General features: G+C 44.5%; 1 protein-coding gene across 1 annotated transcript in view; it reads left to right on the top strand.

Moving 5' to 3' along the window:
- Positions 1 to 4,252: 4,252 nt before the first annotated feature.
- PDE6A (phosphodiesterase 6A) overlaps positions 4,253 to 21,086 on the top strand; it is a 133,017-nt gene continuing 116,183 nt past the window's right edge. Inside the window, exon 1 of the mRNA XM_083179634.1 lies at positions 4,253 to 4,863. Within this exon, the coding sequence (XP_083035760.1) occupies positions 4,390 to 4,863 (474 nt within the window). The 5' untranslated portion in view covers positions 4,253 to 4,389. The remainder of the gene's footprint in view (positions 4,864 to 21,086) is intronic.

Below are 21,086 nucleotides of genomic sequence, written 5' to 3'. Positions count from 1 at the left end.
AAAAACACAGCATTGCCAGCATGAGATCTAAAATCATCGATCACATACCCCAAAACATCAGAGGGGGTAATAGGGGTAGATTATTATTGCAAGCAGAAGCCAGATGGATATATACTCTGGACACTTTGGCTCCGAGAGGCCTTAATGAGCAACATGGGATGCAAAATTTCATATAAAAAACTCTTTTGAAAATATTTTTAAAGATGTTTTTCTTAAAAAGATTTTTTTAGATTAACATATATGATAAAATAGCATGACCCTAAAAAATACCCATAAGTGGCTGTAACTGACAGAAAAGATGATGGATATAAAGTAATGCATGATACTAATAATAGTACAATAATATAAAATAATATATAAGATCTAATAATAACCAATGGTGAAATACACCACATGCATTATAGCTTACCTAGCGTCTAATCACATACAATGTATTGTAATATGATTGCAATGTATCGTATTTTTATATTTTTATATATATGTTCACGTTTTTATGGCTCCCAGGAGCCTCTTAATATGGCCAAGTAAAAGGCCTCTTAAAGTTGCACTTTGTAATATGAATTTTTCAATGTATTTTTGTGATTTTTAGATAACACAGTTGCCTAGGCAACCGTACACAGTGAGGACCTGAACGAGGCTTGGATCCCGGAAGTCCTGACCAGCGGGGAACAACGCCGCATGACGGGAAAGGTAGTGGACGCTGAGAGGCGGACACCCCGATGACGTCATGGCCAAGGCGACGTTGGGAAGGACGCCGAGAGACGGAGCCCGCGCGGGAAATCACAGGTGAGACGGACGCCAGGTAATGTAAAGGTGTTGGGGGCGGGTTCTTAGATGTGTGTGTATAAAATGTATCACTGTGTGACTTAATATTGATCCCTGAGGACGGGCAGACGCCCGAAACATGTCGGACCAATAAAGGATATTTTGCTTTATCACGAAACCCGAGAGTGCCGCCTACTATATACCCCACTGTATATATATATATATATATATATATATATATATATATATATATATATATGTGTGCACAGCCCGCTTTATTAGGGGGTGCACCATTGCCCTACTGGGCATGTCTCCCCCATCGAGGGCGAAAGCATTCTACATCGGCCATAAACCATCAATGATTTCAAATCATCGATGGTCGATGGCCTTCCCTAACGTGAAGGCAGGGCCTGAATATACAGGGGGTAGGGCATTTTAGCTGCAGGTCTGAAGCACCCTGCACCTGGCCATTGTGATTTTAACCAGGGCTGGCATGCAGGCTGGAGGCCAGTGGTGGCAGGCAAGCAATGCAGTCCTGACGGCATCTGTCTGGTAACTCAGTAGTGTGGATTCACTGGAGGAAATACTTAGGCGTGTGTTCCACCACACAGTCATTACTGCGATGGGTGAGCTTGAAAGAGGGTGCTGGACTTGATGCACTAAACCATATGAAACACAACGCTGTGCCCTTCCATCTGTTCTTTCCTGTTTTGTCCCTGCAATGGTGACAGTCTATTCACCTAGGCAGACCAGGAATGCAGGAGAAACACAGGCAGCATGAACTGGAACCTGTAGCCCGGACAGCGACTTCAGCAGTACCAGGGAGTTGCTTTGGTAAAAGTATGGAAGTGCTGCCAATCACTCAGTCTCATTTATGAACAGGCAATTATTATTTGCTAGTAAGCCTACTCAAAGCAAATGCTTGGAAAGCTAGATGTAGTTTCACTTGCTGCCAACAGATGGCAGTGTAAGCCCGCTCTAAGCAAATGCTTCAAAAGCTAGATGTAGTTTTACTTGCTGCCAACAGATGTTAGTGTTTTAGTGACACACAGACACTAGACATACTGTATATAGATGATAAACCAGCCCCCACAGATAATTAAATAATCACTATTAAATGTAAATGTAATATCGAAGCACAAGTGCTGTTATGACCACTGTGCACAGCAGTAGTGCAGCCGCGGGATGAACAAAGGCAAAGGTGGCTTTGTTGAGATTCCTCCATCTCCTGAGGAAGCCGCTGATCGTAAATAGGTGGAGAAACGCGTAGAGAGATATGGGGAGCGTTCCGGCAGCACATTGTCTTTTCCTTGATAGGACCGCAACAACTTGGATAAGCACCAGCGGTCGGGGAACACCTTTGGGGACTGGCAGCCGAACCCTCACTTGCAAGTATTCAATAACCAACTAATAACCACTAATATGTGCACATGAGTGGGGGACTGTGAACTTTATTAACATCAAGTTGGATACAAAAGTTTACAACTACTAATCTGTCACAAGGACAGCATGCATGCATATTAACCCTTACTATTGAGTGAACATAGGGGAATGTGTGTTTTATGTGTGTAAGTCTTGTCTATGTTGCTGGCCACAACAGTATTAACACTGTATTTTAATAAATATTTTATATTATTTTGCACAAGCGCTGCTTACACTTTTTCTTTCTTTGCTCTTCCACATTGAAGGGGTTTTTTGGTATTTCCCTTGTAGAGCAGCTGCAGTGCATTATAATCACCATACAGCGCTCAAAATCTGTGTTTGTACATGTAATGTTAGGCATTATTTAAAATTGCTAAAGTTTTATATTATATTTATTTATATATTTTGATATAGTAATTGTTTATCTATATGTTCACACACAACAGTATGTTTTGTAGTGTAAAGCACTTTATTGTACATATGAATAAAATATGTACATAAAAACAGAAATGTCTTGTCATTATTATTATTATTATTTTATTAAATGGGGTAATAGCCATGATAAAATCAATGCAATGTGCTGGGGAAAAAAAGGCCTCTTAAATGAGATCATCTTTAGTCAGTCAATAAAAGCTGCTTTTAAAACAGCCAATCAGAGCAATTTTTACAAATTTCCCAACAGCCAATCAAAGCTGCTATTACATTCCACACACTTGTTGGCAGGCAGACCAGGGGAAGTAGTGTGAAAGGAGCAGACACGGTAAATTCCCGGGTCTGAGGTGCAGTATGAAGGGGGTGTGTGAGCTGAGATGCTCTGTGCCCCGCTAAAAATACGGCAAGAAAAACCCCAGTGTTTTGCAGGGGCGGCAATGAGAACATGGTATTATTTTTATTATTACCCTTTATTTATATGGTGCTACAAGGGATCCACAGCCCAAATTACAGAGTACATAAACAAAAAGGTAAAACAATTACACAGTGCGTTATAATACTAGACAATGTACAGGTATATAAACTTGTCTACATCAGCAGACGACACCGAATCAAGGTGGCAGAAAAAAGAGGGATTATATGCCGGCTAAGGGAGTATGGAGTACAAGATAGTTTTCACATTCCTTTAGAATGTAAGCTCTCACAAGCAGGGCCCTCTTTCCTCAAGTGCTTTTCCAACTCTTACTTAAATTATCTATGTATGTATAATGGCATTTCTGCCCAGATAATTCTATATTTTTACCACTGCATATGCAAGTGTCAATAATAAAATAATGGTGGCTGCTGGTCGGCATATCTATGAGGTGATCCCGACACCTCCAAACTCATGTGTCTACAAATATAATCTAGTACCTCCACAAATCCACAGTAACCCGTAATACAACTTGATATTATTATACACAGTATCAAAATTCAATATAAAAAACAATAATACACCTCTGGATAAGGGTTTTGGAACCTTCGGAAAGAAATCCCATTCTTCACCCCACAAATAAGGGTGCGGGATCCTCTATAGTCTTCAAGACGTAGTGCTCATGAATGTTGTCACATGCAAAGATAAGCGATATATCTCTGTATATTTAATATATATCTATGTTATATGTATAATAATAATAATAACAACAATAGGTGCATTCCACGAGAATAAGTTCCTTAAAGGGCCTGCACATGCACAATTAGTGGCTCAGGTGGAGAACCCATGCTTGCATCAAGATAATCATTAAAGAATACATATAGTGGCCAACAGCAAGTGTGGCATCGTTTGAATTTGTGATCGGTTGTTCCTTATGAACATGTTGTCTTCCTACGCTCTTTTAATCTGCCAATTGCAGTTTATTGTGTATCACTGGCAATGGCCTTCAGCCTTTAATATGATTGGTTACAGGATTACAGATATATCATGTGACCATTTAAAATGATCAGGGTAATCCCCATTTCACCTTCACTATTAGTGGAATAATGCTGGCCTTGCTAAGAATCATCTTACGCGTATACTGCCAAAGCAGGCTTACAGCTCAGAGCAGGGAGATGGCATGAACTGGAAATCTCCTCCTGTCCCCCTGAAGGAGAAATACCCAGGGGATTGCTGAATTTCCCTGGGTTTCTATAATATTCTATTTTCTTATTATATATATTTTTCGTACTACTTTAATGCTTTGAGCTCCATTGGATTCAGAGGCATTCCTGGGAAGGAACGTGTAAGTACTCATCATGAGTGCTCTGACAGCAGAGGCAGTGGAGAAATTTTTAGACTCCAACCCTACAGTTGCCAAAAACTACTATGACCAGAAATTTCGACCTGGTATTATATATGAGCTTTTGAGCTCCAACAAGACCAATGTGGATTTCAGCACATACCATGACCTAAGTAGCGTGGAGCAGAGCGAGATAGTCTTCGATTTGATTCGAGGTTTTCAAGAGAACCTCAATGTGGAAAGATGCGTGTTCAATGTACTCAAGAGGATGTCCTTTATTATTCAAGCGGATCGTATGAGTTTGTTCATGTACCGAATGAGGAACGGGACTGCCGAGTTGGCTACCAGGCTCTTTAATGTCCATAAAGATTCCAACATGGAGGAATGCTTGGTGCCACCAGACTCTGAAATTGTTTTTCCTTTGGATACCGGAGTGCTGGGGTTTGTGGCACAATCTAAGAAATTAGTCAATGTTGGAAATGTGACCGAGGTGAGTTCAATTTTTTTTAAATTACCATGGGAGAGAGGTAAAGTACCAACCAATCAACTGTCATTTGTGTTAGCTGTAGATAGCATTTTATCTTTCTCCACTTTATCCCTCTCCAAGCTTTCTTAAACCACCGTATGTTGGCAGGCAGTTGTGTTGCATGTTCTGCACCTGCTAAAACATAAAAAAAAGTATGTACTATTCTCTGCTTTAGTGATCATTCCATGCATGAGTACACAGGTCATGTACATTTCACATAAATATCTAATCCGAGATAAATCCTTCCTTTGCCTAGTACTGCTTCTCCAGAACATAATCTGCCGTGCACATTCCTTTTTCACCCTGGGAGATGTGCTTCTGTTGCCAGTTGTCCAACATTTCCTTTATTCTTTCTGTTTATTTAACAATATCCTGTCTGCTGTGAGCTTGGTGACTCTATGAAATACTGTATCTGTAATTAATCATTTGCTTGTGAAAATACCATGCCTGTGCCAAACTCAGCACGCACTAACCCATTGCATGTATTATTCAATGGAAGTCCTGCAGAGCTAATTTGTGTCTGAGAGGATAATCCCATTTAGATGATATAGGTGGAAGGCAGGACAGTTATAACCATTGTTGAGTCAAAAATGTCACCTTATATTTATTTTATTTACTTTTCTCTTCAATATTCTTATGTTTCATAAATACGTGGAGATGTATCAAACCTTGTAGAGAGATAATGTACCATCAGATCATTGTCATTTTAAAGGCTGTGGTTGAAATTGGTCAGTTTATCTCTCTCCACTTTATCTCTCACCAAGGGTTGATACATCTCCCCCATATTGCTCACATGTATTGCGGCTACAATGAATAGTGTTGTTTTTACCAGGATATACAGTATATTTTTAAAATAATGTAGACATTCTTGCATGGGGACGTGGGCGGGATCCTGACAATCAGAATAAAGATAGCGGGATCCCAACAGTCAAATTTCCAGCGGTTTCCGAAGCTAAGTACTGGCCCTGGGGTTAAGGTTAGGAGCTAGGGTTAGGCTTAGGCTGTGGGGGTGGGAGAGGTTAGTGTTAGGCTGCGTGTGTGTGTGAGGGGGAGACATGTTAGGCTTAGTCTGCAGGAGTGGACGGCTAGGGTTAGGATTAGGCAGGGTTGCCGACTTTGGCCCTTATTCTGATTGACGCGGACTTTACCGCATACTTTCGGATCGCGTCTTTACGGCGTCTGCGCATGCGTGGAGAACGCAACGCGCATGTGCCACGCCTTGACTCGGTACCAGTTCGGCCAAATCCCGTCCAGAACTGTTCACCGCTATCATTCGGGAAATAGGGGCGTATTATGGGCGTCATGCGGAATGACACATGGGCGTAGTTTCAAAGTGGGCAAAACGGGGCGGAAACATGGGCGGACACGGGGGAGTACACTTATGTTGGGGGGCGTACATTCGGAAACCACTCCGAATGCACGCGATCAAAAAGGGCAGAAATGTGCGGTGTCCACAAGTGTACTATTGCTTTGCGGACACCACTCGTTCATGCGGTAGGCGAACGTACGCCTAATGACTACAACCATTAACACCTGAACCCAATAGAATCTACTCCTTTACTCATTACTCACTAATAGGCCGCTTGTCAGTGCTTTAATTGAAACCATTGCTGCTTCAAGGAAACCTTACTAGTCCCCCACATATGCTGTACTTGTCAGACACTTTCAAACTGCTAACAATGGACATGACAGAATATTAATACTATCAATACACATGTGTATTTGACATGTACTCATGAAACCACACATTTTGGGTAAAGTAAACACATTTATTTATATTCATGTCACAGTCAATGCCAGTGTGATGCAATGACCATAAAATAATACATACAAACAATAAACAACATGGCAGGAATGCAGCAAAATAAATAATAATACAAAACAAATATAATTGCACACAGATGGACTCCAGCACCTCCTATGTGCCACTGCACATGCAGCCAGTGGGAAATGAGGAGGCTGCTGGCCCTTCTACAGCAGGGCAAGCTGCACCTGACCATTCAACAGCAGGGCACCCTACACCTGGCCCTTCTGCAGCAGGCCAACCTGCAGCTGGCTCATATGCACCATCAGCAGAATCATTTGGAACACAACCGGGGACTTCACAAGATAGTACCATGGCCATCACTTCAAGTACAGCTGACAGTAATGGCAGGCAAAAGAGGGCAACAGGGGAACCACAAAGGACATATGAAGCAAGGGCTCATCTGGTTACCCTCAGCACGTGATTGGACACAAGAAGCTGACACACACAGCACAATGGAAGATTTGGGAACACATAACGGCGGAGATTAATGCAGCCACAAGTTCATTTCCGACCACGTTTGGCCTTGGTAGGCTCCTTGGCCTGTGCAGCAGCTCTTCGTGGACGGCCAGATGCTGGGGCAGGGGGAGCAGATGATGTGGAGGGGTTGGCTGGTCTACCCCTCCTGCCAGCAGGGAGTGTTGCCGGTGGTAATGCACCAGAAACGGATGACATTAGGACCCTGTTGCTGGTAACCAGCTCCACCATAAGCTCATTATGGTGGAGGAGGAGATCATTTTGGCGGGTGGCTTGCTCGGCCAGCACCTGAGCACTTGCAGCCATGGCCTGATGTGACTCAGCCATGGCCTGCATGCTCGCAGCCATGGACTGCTGGGTGCTGACCAAGCTCGCCAGGATCTCCTCGGTCCTACGCACCCGTTCTGATGCCAAGTCTCCCTGCTGGTTGATGTCCCCAAGCACCTGGGCCAAGGCGGCCAAATCGGCTTGGGCCGATGCCTGCTGCTGCACAGGCCTACCTCTGGGGCCAGGTGGCACGGACTCCTCCACCTCCTGAGCAGAGTCGTCACCAAGCGGTGGGGTGTCTGTGGGAAAAGATAAACCCAATTAGGAGACATTCTACGATAATTACTTGCACAAGTTTATGGCATGACCAATATTTACCTTCCAGAAAAGACGCAAACACTTCAGCTGGGGCCTCGCTATCCATCGTGCTCACCCCCCTGATCTCCTCAACTGATATACAGCTCTCGGCCATCACCTCCAGGGGGGTGAGCTCTAGCCCTGATGGCATGGGCCCGGCCCCAGATGTCTGGCTGTGTTCCCACCGCTTGGTCATCTTCCTCTTCAGGTTGGTTTTGAAGTCCTGCCACCTGCAATGTAAGTTGACATATTAATACATGTCACTCCCAATGTTAGCTGTTGCAGCCATTGCTCTGTGCTACATATTACAACATGTGATTAATGTCCCATATATAATATTACATGCAACTATGATATCAACCGTTACAATACACATTCACAATCACCCTACTCTAACTCTCAACGAAATAACATGGCAATAATGTATGTGTATCGTAACAACCTCACGGCCCATTTGCTAAATGCATCTAAGCATCAATTCAATCATTACTTGGCTATTACTGGCCACATGTATCACAAAACAACTTGCCTCTTCTTCACATGGTCCGTCTCACGAACTTGTGGCGCTACTTCATTAATCTCTGCCGTTATCTGTTCCCAAATCTTCCATCTGCGTGTGTGTGTCAGCTTCTCCGATGGACACTCAATCCAATCACGTGCTCGGGGAACCAGGATGGCAAGCTCCTGTGCTTCATATGCCTTATTTCTTGTAGTTGGTTCCTCTGTTGCCCTGGCTCTCCCCTTGCCACGTCCTTGGCCACGCCCCCTGTCACGTGTCGCTGCACTTGAAGTGCTGGCCATGGTACTACCTTGTGAAGTCCCCGGTTGTGTTCCAAACAATTCTGCTGATGGTGCATATGAGCCAGCTGCAGGTTGGCCTGCTGCAGAAGGGCCAGGTGTAGGTTGCCCTGCTGTAGAATGGTCAGGTGCAGGTTCCCCTGCTGTAGAAGGGCCAGCAGCCTCCTCATTACCCACTGGCCGCATGTGCAGTGGCACATAGGTGGTGCTGGAGTCCATCTGGTCAAATAGTTGCTGCAGCACTGGGTCCACCTCTGGTTGTGATCCAGACATGTTAGCAACAACATTGTCACCTTCTAATACACCTTTATATACTGTTTGTGTATCCTGTTTGGCGGACATCAGCGGCAGCTGCGTTCCGTGCGTGTGCGTACGTCGCTGTTTTTTCGCGCCGCATACGGTGGCTGAAATTCCATTGTGTAAAACCTGGCGAAAGTTCGACATGAAATACTGGTCACCAATGCTAACATTGCATAGAATCTTCTGATACACCTGTGACTATTGCACAATACACATGCTATTTGCTAGCATGACATGACATTTGATTCATGACTACTGTGGTATTGTGGCGTTTTAGTGCAAGCTAAAAGTAGCCCAATCCCTTAGAGAATCCAGGCCACAAGTCATGCAATACTCATCTCTACTGTTATAGACCACACATGTGAGAGCCCTATAAATAGTGACTTCCTGCTAGAATCATTTGTCTCCAGATCTGGACTTGTCAGGGTCTAAGGTAAGCTCTTCCATGCTCCTTGTAGATATGATATCCATTAACAATGTAAGTGTATGAATGTATGCACCATTGCCTCACTGACTACAGATTGTTGGGCCAGCAAAGTGGGTGTATCATTATTGCAACATGTCACATGTTCACTATTTCACTCACAGGTCTTAAACCTGTGTGGGTTCATCTATTGCAGGACAACATGTCCCAGCAATAGATGAAATGTGTCATAGTACATGATGTCGGCAAAAAATGCTGACACCTTTATCTGTGTGTTTTGGACGGTGTGTATTGAGTTCATATTATTGTGTCATCATTAGAGAGTCAAATGGATCTGCGGGATTTCACGGGGCGGCCATCTATTGTACGTATTGAAGGCTACAAATCTATTTGTAGTGGGATATGCCCATTATGTGCATAGGTGCATCAGTATTTATGTTCATTTCTTTATAGGTTGCTGAAGCTATTATGCGCTACATGGAGAGGAGGCTAAGGGCACTTGCGGCTCTCCCCACTCGTCGGCCAAGGAGGCCAGGACGTGCTAGAATCTATCGCACACGGGTGACTCTGTTTGCTATGCCCGATGATGAGGTACTTACTAGGTACCGGTTACCGCCACATGTAATTCTGGATCTGCTCACCTTAATTCAGAGCGATCTGGAACCTCTACACGGGATCACGACAGCAATTCCGCCTCACACACAGCTGCTGGCGGTGTTGCATTTCTGCGCCTCAGGATCATTCCAACAAGTAGTGGCAGTACTTGCTGGAATATCTCAGCCGGCCTTCTGCCGAATCCTGAGGCGTGTGACGTCGGCCATGTTCAGGCGCAAGGGGCACTTCATGGCCATGACATTTGCCACCGAGACCCTGCGCAGAAGCCAGCAGGCCTTCCATCAAATTGCTGGCTTCCCTAATGTGATAGGGGCTGTGGATGGCACCCATGTACCATTTGTGCCTCCATCTCGAAGTGAGAAGATATATAGGAACCGCAAATTGTTCCACTCACTGAACGTGATGGTGGTATGTGGCCCATCCATGGAGATTCTCGCCTTCAACTCGAAGTTTCCCGGAAGTGCCCATGACTCTCATGTCATCCGACAAACCGGGATATGGCAAAGACTCCAAGAGCTGGAAGGCCGTGATGCGTGGGTTCTGGGTGACTCCGGTTACCCATGTACGCCCTGGCTACTTACGCCGTACAGCTACCCAGCACCGGGCCCACAGGAGGCATTCAATCGGGCGCATGTTGCCACCAGGCAAGTGGTGGAGCGCTCAATTGGCCTTTTAAAAGGTCGATTTAGAGTGCTCCACCGCACTGGTGGTGACTTACAATATGCGCCTGAAATGGTGTCGAGGATCGTGGGCCTGTGTATATTTTTCCACAACATTGCTGTGCGGCGTGAGATACCCTTTGATGAGTGGGAGGTACCATCTGAGCCGCAAGATCCGCCCATGCGCCCATCCCGCGCCCCTGAATGCCGGAGGGGATACCAGCTGCGGGACTCTGTGGCGCAAAGATACTTCAGGTACATGTTATCGAGTTGACAGAACACACCAATTATTGTAAAAATCACCTCTTCAAATAAGTACAGTGTGTTAGTTGTCAGTGTTACAACACGAAAATTAGCCAGCCTGCCCTCCTAATGGCAAAGAAATAGGAGATATTTATCATATGTGCTTAGTTTTGGGGGAAGTTAAATATAGGTGCTAATTATTATACCTTGTTCAAGGGATCTTATGTGTTTGTTATATCTTCATTATTGTAGTTGATACTATCCCTGATGACTGGTGAGTACATTGATTTATTCTGTAATGTGTTGGGGATTTTTTCATGTGTTGATGTCTGATTTGTTTGCAGATATATATATATATATATATATATATATCTATATATATGATATTAGAATTCATTCACATGTTTCAACATTTCAAGGAGCAGGCAGCCAGGCAGGCAGGCAGGCAGGGCTGGTGTATAATGCTGGTCTCAGGATACCTGCAAGTGTGTGTATGTGTCTTTTACACATAAATGTACGCATACACATAGATGCATAGAGTAAATAATGCTAAGTACAGCTATGCGTTGCTAAGCTATAGCACGCGTTGCTTGGCGGAGCGAGGCGTCATTGGATTTGCTAAGTGCATACACACTGTGTTTTATATATATCAGATTTGTTCATTGCCATACATCAACACTACTGTTTTGAAGGCATGCGAATTTGTCACCATTTGTGTTGGCGCAGAGACGCTGTTCATGTAAAGATGAACAATAAAGTTATTAACACAAATAACTGTGATCAACCAATGCCACCACCTGATTGGTTGATAGATGCCATTGTCAACATGGCGGAGACACGAAGGGCAGAACCCTTCACACATGCGGAGCTGAGGGTTCTTGTCTCCGTCATGGAGACAAGGCTGGGCCGTGCGGGGCCGTTTATCACAAACCGCCATAAGCGAAGGGCCTATGCTGCGGCAGGGCGCCGAATTTACGCCCGCACTCGGGTGCGGAGGTCCCTCGGGCAGCTTGAGAGGCGGTGGTCGGACCTCCGCAGGCGCCAGCCCCAGCTGCTCCATCAACTCAGGAGCGAAATTGCTGATTGTGAGTATTTTAGCTATGAAATTTCGCACTTACAACATAGCATATCATGAAACACATTTTATTGTTTATATAAGTGGGTGTCCATGGGTTTAAAAGTCCATAGACTGTTATGTGTGCTTCTTCCTGGTTAACATGCAGTCATGTGGCTTTTATATGTAATGCCATAGCATTGAGGATTCTGATGCATACAATGTGCCAGATCTAATATGTGTTACACATTGATAAATGCCTGGGTTGTAATGTGTGAACAAATTACTAACAATCACATAATAATTTACATGTCACAATTTGGAATCCATTAACAGTAAGGAGCTACTTTCCTGCATCGTTTGCCATCATTATCACCCTTCCATGTATGTATTGTTATGGATTAATACATGTGCCCCAATGACCCGACATTGACCATGATGTTTTTTTCTACCACACAGCACGAGCCCGAGCCCGACAGGCCCGTGAAGAGGCGGAGGCAGCCCTGGGCCAGGAGGAGGCCCAAGACCCGGAGGAGGAGGTGGCGGCAAGGGTGGAGGAGGAGGAAGTGGAGGAGGAGGAGATGGTGGTGGAGGAGGAGGAGGTGCGTGAGGAGGTGGTGGAGGAGGATGTGGAAGCGGAGTTGGTTGCGGAGGAGGAGGTGTTGGTGGCGGAGGAGGAGGTGGAGGAGGAGGTGGTGGTGGTGGTGGAGGAGGAGGAGGAGGAGGAGGAGGTGGAGGTGGAGGAGGAGGTGGAGGAGGAGTTGGAGGAGGAGGTTATTGTGGCAGAGGAGGTGCCGGAGGAGGGGGCTGAGGAGGCCACGGTTGCCCCGGAGGAGTCTGATGACGAGGGGGAGGAGGCGTGCCAGGCCCCGGAGTACCAGCAGATCGGTATGTTAACATAATGCATCATTCATGAAGTAGTTGTACTGGTATTTGTTATGTAGCACTGGTGATAACAAATTTTTGGCCCATACTATTCATATAGACCCCAAAGTGGGTAGCTACAGATACAGGTACGGCTTAGATGGGGTGTCCAAGGCATCCCTTTCATCCAGGACACCTCTGAATTACACAGGTTTGTGGGATGGGTTGGAGCTCCATTTTGACTGCCACATAACCGTTGTAGTTAAACAGGATCCTGGAGTAAAGGGATGAGTGGATCATTTGTGGATTAAATTCACCTGCTGCAAGTGTTGATTATGACCCATCAAATAGTGGAATCTATATTGTTGGTGAATGTTATTTCTAAACTATAGGATGTATGCTATAAATGGAGTATGGGCCGGCCTACCTTGGAATGGAGTCACAAGTTGCCAGTGTCCCAGGAGCCTCCTCTACCTAAACACCCCCTGTAGTTCAGATTGTTTTTTTGCCCTCACAGAATTGTAGGTTGGTTTAGACAGAATTATGATTTTGAGGATGTGTACTGTGCATTCCTGACATTTGCATAACTCCCATGCCACGAACCATCACTGAACTTAGACTGAGCAGATTGTGACAAGTTCTTATTGACGGAGGCCATGACATGCTTGTCATTGGTTAGTCATGGGTGGGTTGTGACTGAGAAGAAACAATATGACTGTTATGTCTTCTGCAGAGTAAAGGGTAGAGGCCAAAAAAGACAGTATGTAGTAAATAAGTTAGCATGTATGTATATATGTATGTGTCATATCTATTTATCTATGTGTGTCTCTATCTCTCTACATAGATAGATATATATATATATACACACATGTCACCTAGCATTTGTGCAATTTATGTCGCAGTATGTGAAATGTATGCATGAATAACATGACTAATTTTTGCCCCTTTGACATGCCCACAGATGACACCACACCGGCAGATGAGGGGGTGCGTGGGGCCGTCCTGCGAGCGGAGCACCATTTGCGGCTCCTTCAAGCAGACCTGCAGGACATCCGTGATCTCCTGCTTTAAATTATTATTTGACATTTTTATTTTTATATGTTAATGGTGTTTGTAAATAAAATCTTTATGCAAGTTCACAGTTGTTGGTTTTATTTGCACTTTAAATAGTATATGTGTAGATTGTTTATAACCTTTTACCCAGGGTGTAATACAAACCATTGCACTTACATTGCTGTAAGGGTTAATGTGTGCAATGCATGTGTTAGGCATGCTTGTAAGGATATATTGGAATCTAATTGATTCCAATTCCAAATAAGCTGTTTTTTATGAGGATAGGTAATTGAATAAGTGGGTCATGTGATGTATTGCAGAAGATACTTCATAGTGAGTTTTTTGGCGTAAATACTCCGCTTACGGGCGGTAGCACCGCTTGCCTCCCGTTTGGATGCGGTATTTCCGAGCATACTCTGTAATACTCGGTAATACCGTGCAGAATCGGAGTGTTTCTCCCGCACACGCATGGTTTGTATGTCGTCCGTAAACACGCCCTGTTCTTAAAGAGTGAGTCCGTCCGAATGCGGAGGACACGTGGGCGTTTCTACGGACGACGGCCGCATGCGGCAAAACACCGTGGCGTGCGGACCGCTCCGTAAGAATGCGGGAATATCCGCACAGATCAGAATAAGGGCCTTTGTCTGTCTCCTCTCCGGGAGAAGCCCGGAGAGGAGACTTCCAGCTGCAGTTCGGGGGCGGGGCTTGAGCTTTACATCATTAGGCTCCGCCCCCAGGATGTTAAGAAACCCCAATTCATGGATCTCCGTGGAGGAGACGGGGCTAAAATGGCGCGATTGTGGACATTTTAGCTCCACCCCCTCCTCTGAGATCCACGGATTGATGCATTTAAATCCAAAGGTATGGGGGAAGACGCCGCAATCGGGGGGTGGCATGGGAGGAATCTGGGAGGGTTGCCCACCTTTCCGGGGGGCCGGGAGGAAGACCCGATTTTCTGGATCCTCCCGGCCATTCCGAGAGGGTCGGCAACCCTGGGATTAGGCTGTGGGGGTGGGAGAGGCTAGTATTGGCTGCGTGTGTGTGTGTGTGTGGCATATTAGGCTTAGCCTGCAGGAGTGGAAGGATAGGGATAGGCCTTGGGTGGGAGAAGTTAGGACTACATGCAAATTGTTTCGTTGTTTATGATCTTTTTATGTTATATCATTTTATATTACAAGATTAATTAATTTGGCAGCAGTGACAAATTTTCTATGGCAGTATCATTTATTTTCATTAATTTTCATTAAAATTTTGAGATGTCATGTTGGCTTTGTCAACAAGTTTTACGAAGCCTGTTACTTATATGCCCAACTCATGCTCAGGCCTAAATATGGGGGTATGGGTCATTGGGTCAACCAAACTAGGGTCCACATACATTGGGTCGACACACCGAAGGTCCACAGGACTTATGTCAACAGAGGCAAAAGGACAAGTTAGACACACACGCATTAGGTCAACATGGGGAAGGTCGACAGTCAAAATGTCAGCATAGGTTTTTCATGTGTAATTTTACCCGAATGTTGACACAGTTGACATGGACACCGTATCGGTGCACCATGTCCCCTCGCCATGCTTCAGGCAAGGTGCCTCTCTGCGTTCGGCATACTATTATATTCTCCCTCCACACCCCAGTGGATGGTAGGGTGTGAAATACTGCCTGTCGGCACATGTCGGCTAAAAAAAAACATGTCCACCTTTTGACTGTCGACCTTTCCCATGTCGGCCTAATGCTTGTGTTGCCTTTTGACCCCACCAACCTTAGGCATGTCTGTGTCAACATAAGGCCTGTCGACCTTCAGTGGTCAATCCAATGTATGACGACCTTAATGGTGTCGACCTAATGACCGTTTCCCAAGTCTCAAATAAAAAGAAGTCTGATTAGTGACTTTTATTCATCATTTATTTTTGAGTGGGGTATTTGTATATTTAGCTTATGAACTGTTTATTCTTCATACAAGCTATTACTATGACTGGACAGAAGACCTCTGTTGGTTGATCACCTGGTATGTCAGGCCTTGGAGTTTATTCTTTATGCAAGCTATTACTATGACTGGACAGTAGACCTCTATGGTTGATCCCCTGGTATGTCAGGCCTTGGAGTGTATTCTTTATGCAAGCTATTACTATAACTAGACAGTAGACCTCTATGGTTGATCACCTGGTATGTCAGGCCTTGGAGTGTATTCTTTATGCAAGCTATTACTATAACTAGACAGTAGACCTCTATGGTTGATCACCTGGTATGTCAGGCCTTGGAGTGTATTCTTTATGCAAGCTATTACTATAACTAGACAGTAGACCTCTATTGGTTGATCACCTGGTATGTCAGGCCTTGGAGTGTATTCTTTATGCAAGCTATTACTATGACTGGAGAGTAGACCTCTATTGGTTGATCACCTGGTATGTCAGGCCTTGGAGTGTATTCTTCATACAAGCTATTACTATGACTAGACCGTAGACCTCTATTGGTTGATCACCTGGCATGCCAGGCCTTGGAGTGTATTCTTCATACAAGCTATTACTATAACTAGACAGTAGACCTCTATGGTTGATCACCTGGTATGTCAGGCCTTGGAGTGTATTATACTGTATGTGAGCTTAAAGTATTTGATTTTAAAAATAAACATTTACCTATAAGTGTAATTTCAAGCAGCAGATGACTTGCTTACTTTTATAACTTTTGTTACCGGCTTTCACCTGTTTCTACCATGTGTTAAATTGGCACACATCAGATAGTAAAGGGGAATAGTGGGAGAGTAAAGCAAAATGGTTGGGACAAAAAAATAAAAGTATTTTTAAATCCTTTCAACCATCCATTTTCTGTACAAATATTTTTTGATTTTTAATATTGGTTTATAAACTTCTTTATACTTTCTGCTCTCTTAGAGGGTGAGGCTGATTTGGGCATACTTCCTGGCTTAGCATAAATCAGGGTTGCCGACTTTATTATTGTCCTCTCCGGCCCCGCCCCATGATGTTAAACCAGCTAATTAAGGGATCTCCGTGGAGGAGGCGGGGCTAAAATGACACGATTGTGTCATTTTAGCTCCGCCCCCTCCTCTGAGACCCGAGGATTGCGGCATTTTAATGCCGCGATCCGGAAATTCCGGGAGGGTCGGCAACCCTGGCATAAATCTGTATTAGCATGCCCACAAACAAACACAGGCCTACAGTACTTCAATAGGAAGGAACTGGCCAGAGCCATCCAGTTACATGCAAGCCTAGTATTTATGGACTGTTGGCCCCAGAGAGAGGCATAGCTATGTTCATTGGCACATGATAGGGAGGGTGGGATTGATGCATTATGATAGTGTGGTTATGCCTTGAACTCCCAGGACCCTAGAGGTCAAGGCCCAGGGACATTGTAGCCAGGCATGCCTGGCAACCATGGTCTGACTTATGCATCGCCAATTGGTTGGAATAAGAAGAGAAAGGGCATTCAAACCATGCAGCTATCATCACTTATATTTAACTACGAAACACATACAAAGACAAGTCCACACCTGTAGCCACATGACTTACATGTGCCTTTGTTATGACTGGCAGAAATAAAAAATGATGATGATGACGATGGCAATGATGATGATGATGATGTTCTCCACCAGTAACCAGTAAAATTAACTACTATTTTATTACCTAATCAAATTCCAATTATAGAATTCCTGGTTTTCTTTTCAAAATGATGAAAACCCTAAACACAAACACAATCAATGTTATAAATGACATATAACAGGTTCAGGCACTAAGGTTTTACAATAGGATACTGACATTTTGTTTGACTGTACAACCTAACAAGGGTAAAGTATTTAGGGGCAAATGTATCCAGATTTTGACCCAATAATTGTAAACTCTTATTGCCGCTATTTTTATTTTAATATTTAGTTTAATATTCACCCGTTCACACATGCAGGAACAGGGACTGATGTGTTGAAGTGGTTGTATCAGTGGTCTCTTCACTCCTCTAGCAGAACCCACAGATGGCTATTGACCGCTCATGTTCGGCAGACATTGCCTGGGAAGGTACCAGAGGAACCTTTTGTTGATATGTTTGTGAGATGGAGCCCATAGGTTAGAGCACCTAACACCAACTTCAACCTTAAGTAGTGATAAGTGGTGACAGTTATTTTGCATGAACCTTGCTATTTATAGGAAGCTTTTAAATATTTCCATTGTGATCATAGCTTGTTTTTTTGTTGCTGTTATGATTACTTACCTACATTTCAAATACTAGTCATAAAATCTGTACAATTATCCACCAACTAGATCTAACACTTAAATATACATCAAGTATTATATAGTACAGATCTCAGCTGCATGTAAGAAAAAAGTGGAGCAGGAAGGTGAGTCTGGTGGTGGTGTCACCTCCACGTGATGAGTACATTACTTCCATGGAGGTTTATATGAGCTTTTCATTTATTATAATCACCAGTTGTGCATGGGCAACAGAGGCCCTAGGCAGATTTCTATGTGTCTTGTTGGTAATTTGATTCTGCATGAGGGGCGTGGAGGAGTCATTACTTGGAATATCTCGATGTAAATAAACATTAATTGGACACTCCCACTGCATAAACATAACTTTTGTAAAGAATAGTATACGTAAAGCAGTATGAACATGTCCTAATATCACCAGAATGTCAGCAAGATCTGAATGTTGACATTCAGAATGTCAGCAATAAGGCCTCACCTGCCCACCTATTCCACTCATCTCCGATCAAAACTCACCAAATTTCCAGCAGTAAATACTAATGCACCTGTATATAATGTCCATACGAAGTCTTCAGCTCATATACAGTATTATATGGAAATCTGGCTCTAGTACCTCACCATACATCCTGTTACAGTATGTATAGTTTGGAGCAGAGAAGGCAAAGGGGGGACATGATAGAAACCACAGGTTTTTAAAAAGGTACAGGAGGGAGATATTTTTCAACAGAGCAGAAGTACTAGAACATGAGGATGTGCTCAAACTGGGGGGAGGTCGGTTGAAGGGAAATTTGAGGAACAATAACTCACAGAAAGGGTAGAGGATAAGTGGAATAGCCTCCCATCAGAGGTGGTAGAGACTAAGACAGGGGAGCTATTTAAAAATACTTGGGATAGACATAAAGGGTGACATTCTATGGATTGAGATAAATGCGCATGTTTTTATATCGCACCACATCGCCGCTATTTGCCCTTTTTCAAATCGCATTTTTTTGTAATAATTCGCATTTTTAATGGGATGCGCTTTGGAGTTTGAAAAGTGCGAAGTGGTGCGATTTACGGCGAAGTGGTGCGAATTTAAGTCACAAAAAAGTGTGATTTATTACGCCGGTCATGTGCGAGTTTTGGACCAACCGGAGTGCAATTTACAAAACTGTCTCCGCATGACTAAGAACCCCCCAACCTATTGGCCCACCTCTGTCCACTCCATTATGCATCACACCCCCTATATAAAGCGGCACTGGCGCCATTTCACTCTTTGATAGGAAGTAAGAAGCATGGAGAGGAGCAGTGGCAGTGTGAGTAGATGAAGAGGTGTTGGTGGCAGAGTGAGGAGTGGCAGAGGGAGCAGTGGCAGAGTGAGGAGTGGCAGAGGGAGCAGTGGCAGAGTGAGAAGTGGCAGAGGGAGCAGTGGCAGCAGCCAGCCAAGTGGGAGAGCCAGCAGTGTGGCAGGCAGCATGGCCACAGCAAGGCCAGCCCCAGACCAGGCCCTGGGCGTCCAGCCCCAGCAGGAGGAGGTGGAGGATCCGCTGGCATCCTCATCCTATAGCCAAGACCTTGACCATACCCCACAGCAGCTGCAGGAGGGCCACATGTCAGAGGTGGAGGAAGATGGAGGTGTGGAGGAGGAAGACACTGGCATGGAGGAGGAGGGGTACATGGCTGGAGTAGAAAATGAGGAGGAGGAGGAGGTAGAAGCTGGCCGCACAAAAAGTGGCCGAAAGGTCAGATTCTCCTACGAGGAAAATGCTGCGCTTGTCCGGGCTATCATGCCTGTGTTTGACCGGTTACTTGGGAAAACACACCACAAGACCACAGCACAGCGGAAAAGGGCTATGTGGAAGGACATCACCCAGACGGTGAACGCTGTAAGTCAGCACAAGCGCCTGGTCAGAAATGTCAAGAAGAGATTCAATGACATCAAAAGGCAGCTGAAAAGTAAAATGGCCATGGAGTTGGAGGAGGCCACCAAGACTGGCGGAGAAAGCCCCACCACTGTCTGCTACACGTCCTATGAGGTCAAGCTCAAAAGAATCATACCCCCTGAGGTCCTGCCTGGCATGCACGTCGCGGATACCGATAGGCCCCAAACGCCATCCAGAGCTGGTAAGTGTGACCACATGCAATCTTAAACATACATGCAAATGTTTTCAAACTGTAATGTTCACTTGAATTGTTATGCTAAGTAAAGTGCTGCTGTGGAACTACATAGCCCAGCAAGGTCATGCACAATAAATTGCCTGCTCCTACTTTCAAATTGCTCATAATGCTGGGCCTTGTAGTTCCACAACTGCTGATATTGATTTTTCTAGCAGCCTAACATGTATGTGGCCAAAAACACATAGGTGTACTGGTGGTTTAGCTGCCATGGCTACATACCACAGATTATCCAACAGTTGTAATGTGTCCAATATTTTAATAATACTCTAACAAAATAATCTGGTAAAAAAAAGATGTCAAATAATGTGGGGACTAAATAATGTAGTCCTTAACCAAAGAAAGTATTGTCCATTAATGTCATTTCAATGCATGTTTGCCGTAAATGCTTATCCATTGCAAGGTACATAATGGCTGCCCATCTTTCCTTTCACAGATTGTCCGTCCCGAAGTGCTCACGCATCACAGAAAAGAAGGCCCGTTGCTGCAGAATCTGTGGAAGCAGGTAAATGAACAAAAAACACGCCATTACACATACAGTACACACACCCATGTCACATCCACAATATGTCACACTACATTCATCTCCTGCTGCTACATTGCAACGGAAATGAATGTAATCTGACCTAGGCATCTGACTTATTATTAATGTCCATGTTACATGATGTATCGGGGTACATGTGTAAGTACATAAGACCCCTAGGTATGTGCGTCCAGCATCTCAAGCCCTTTCTAAAACAGTACTGAAGAGAGTCTGGCCTACTGTATATATGCATCAGTACTTACCTCCTCATCTGTATCCACAGGTACTATACAACTAGGAACACATCAAACAGATTCGTTCGATGATGGTGTTGGACGAAATGGACATCATTCTTGAACCCGTGGAGACCTTTGCGGCAGAGGAGGAAA

Source organism: Crinia signifera, chromosome 4, assembly GCF_055691185.1.
Source record: "Crinia signifera chromosome 4, ASM5569118v1, whole genome shotgun sequence".
NCBI classification, from domain to species: Eukaryota; Metazoa; Chordata; class Amphibia; order Anura; family Myobatrachidae; genus Crinia; species Crinia signifera.
Note: the sequence above shows the minus strand (reverse complement) of the source record. Positions and strands in the feature narration are given on the sequence as shown.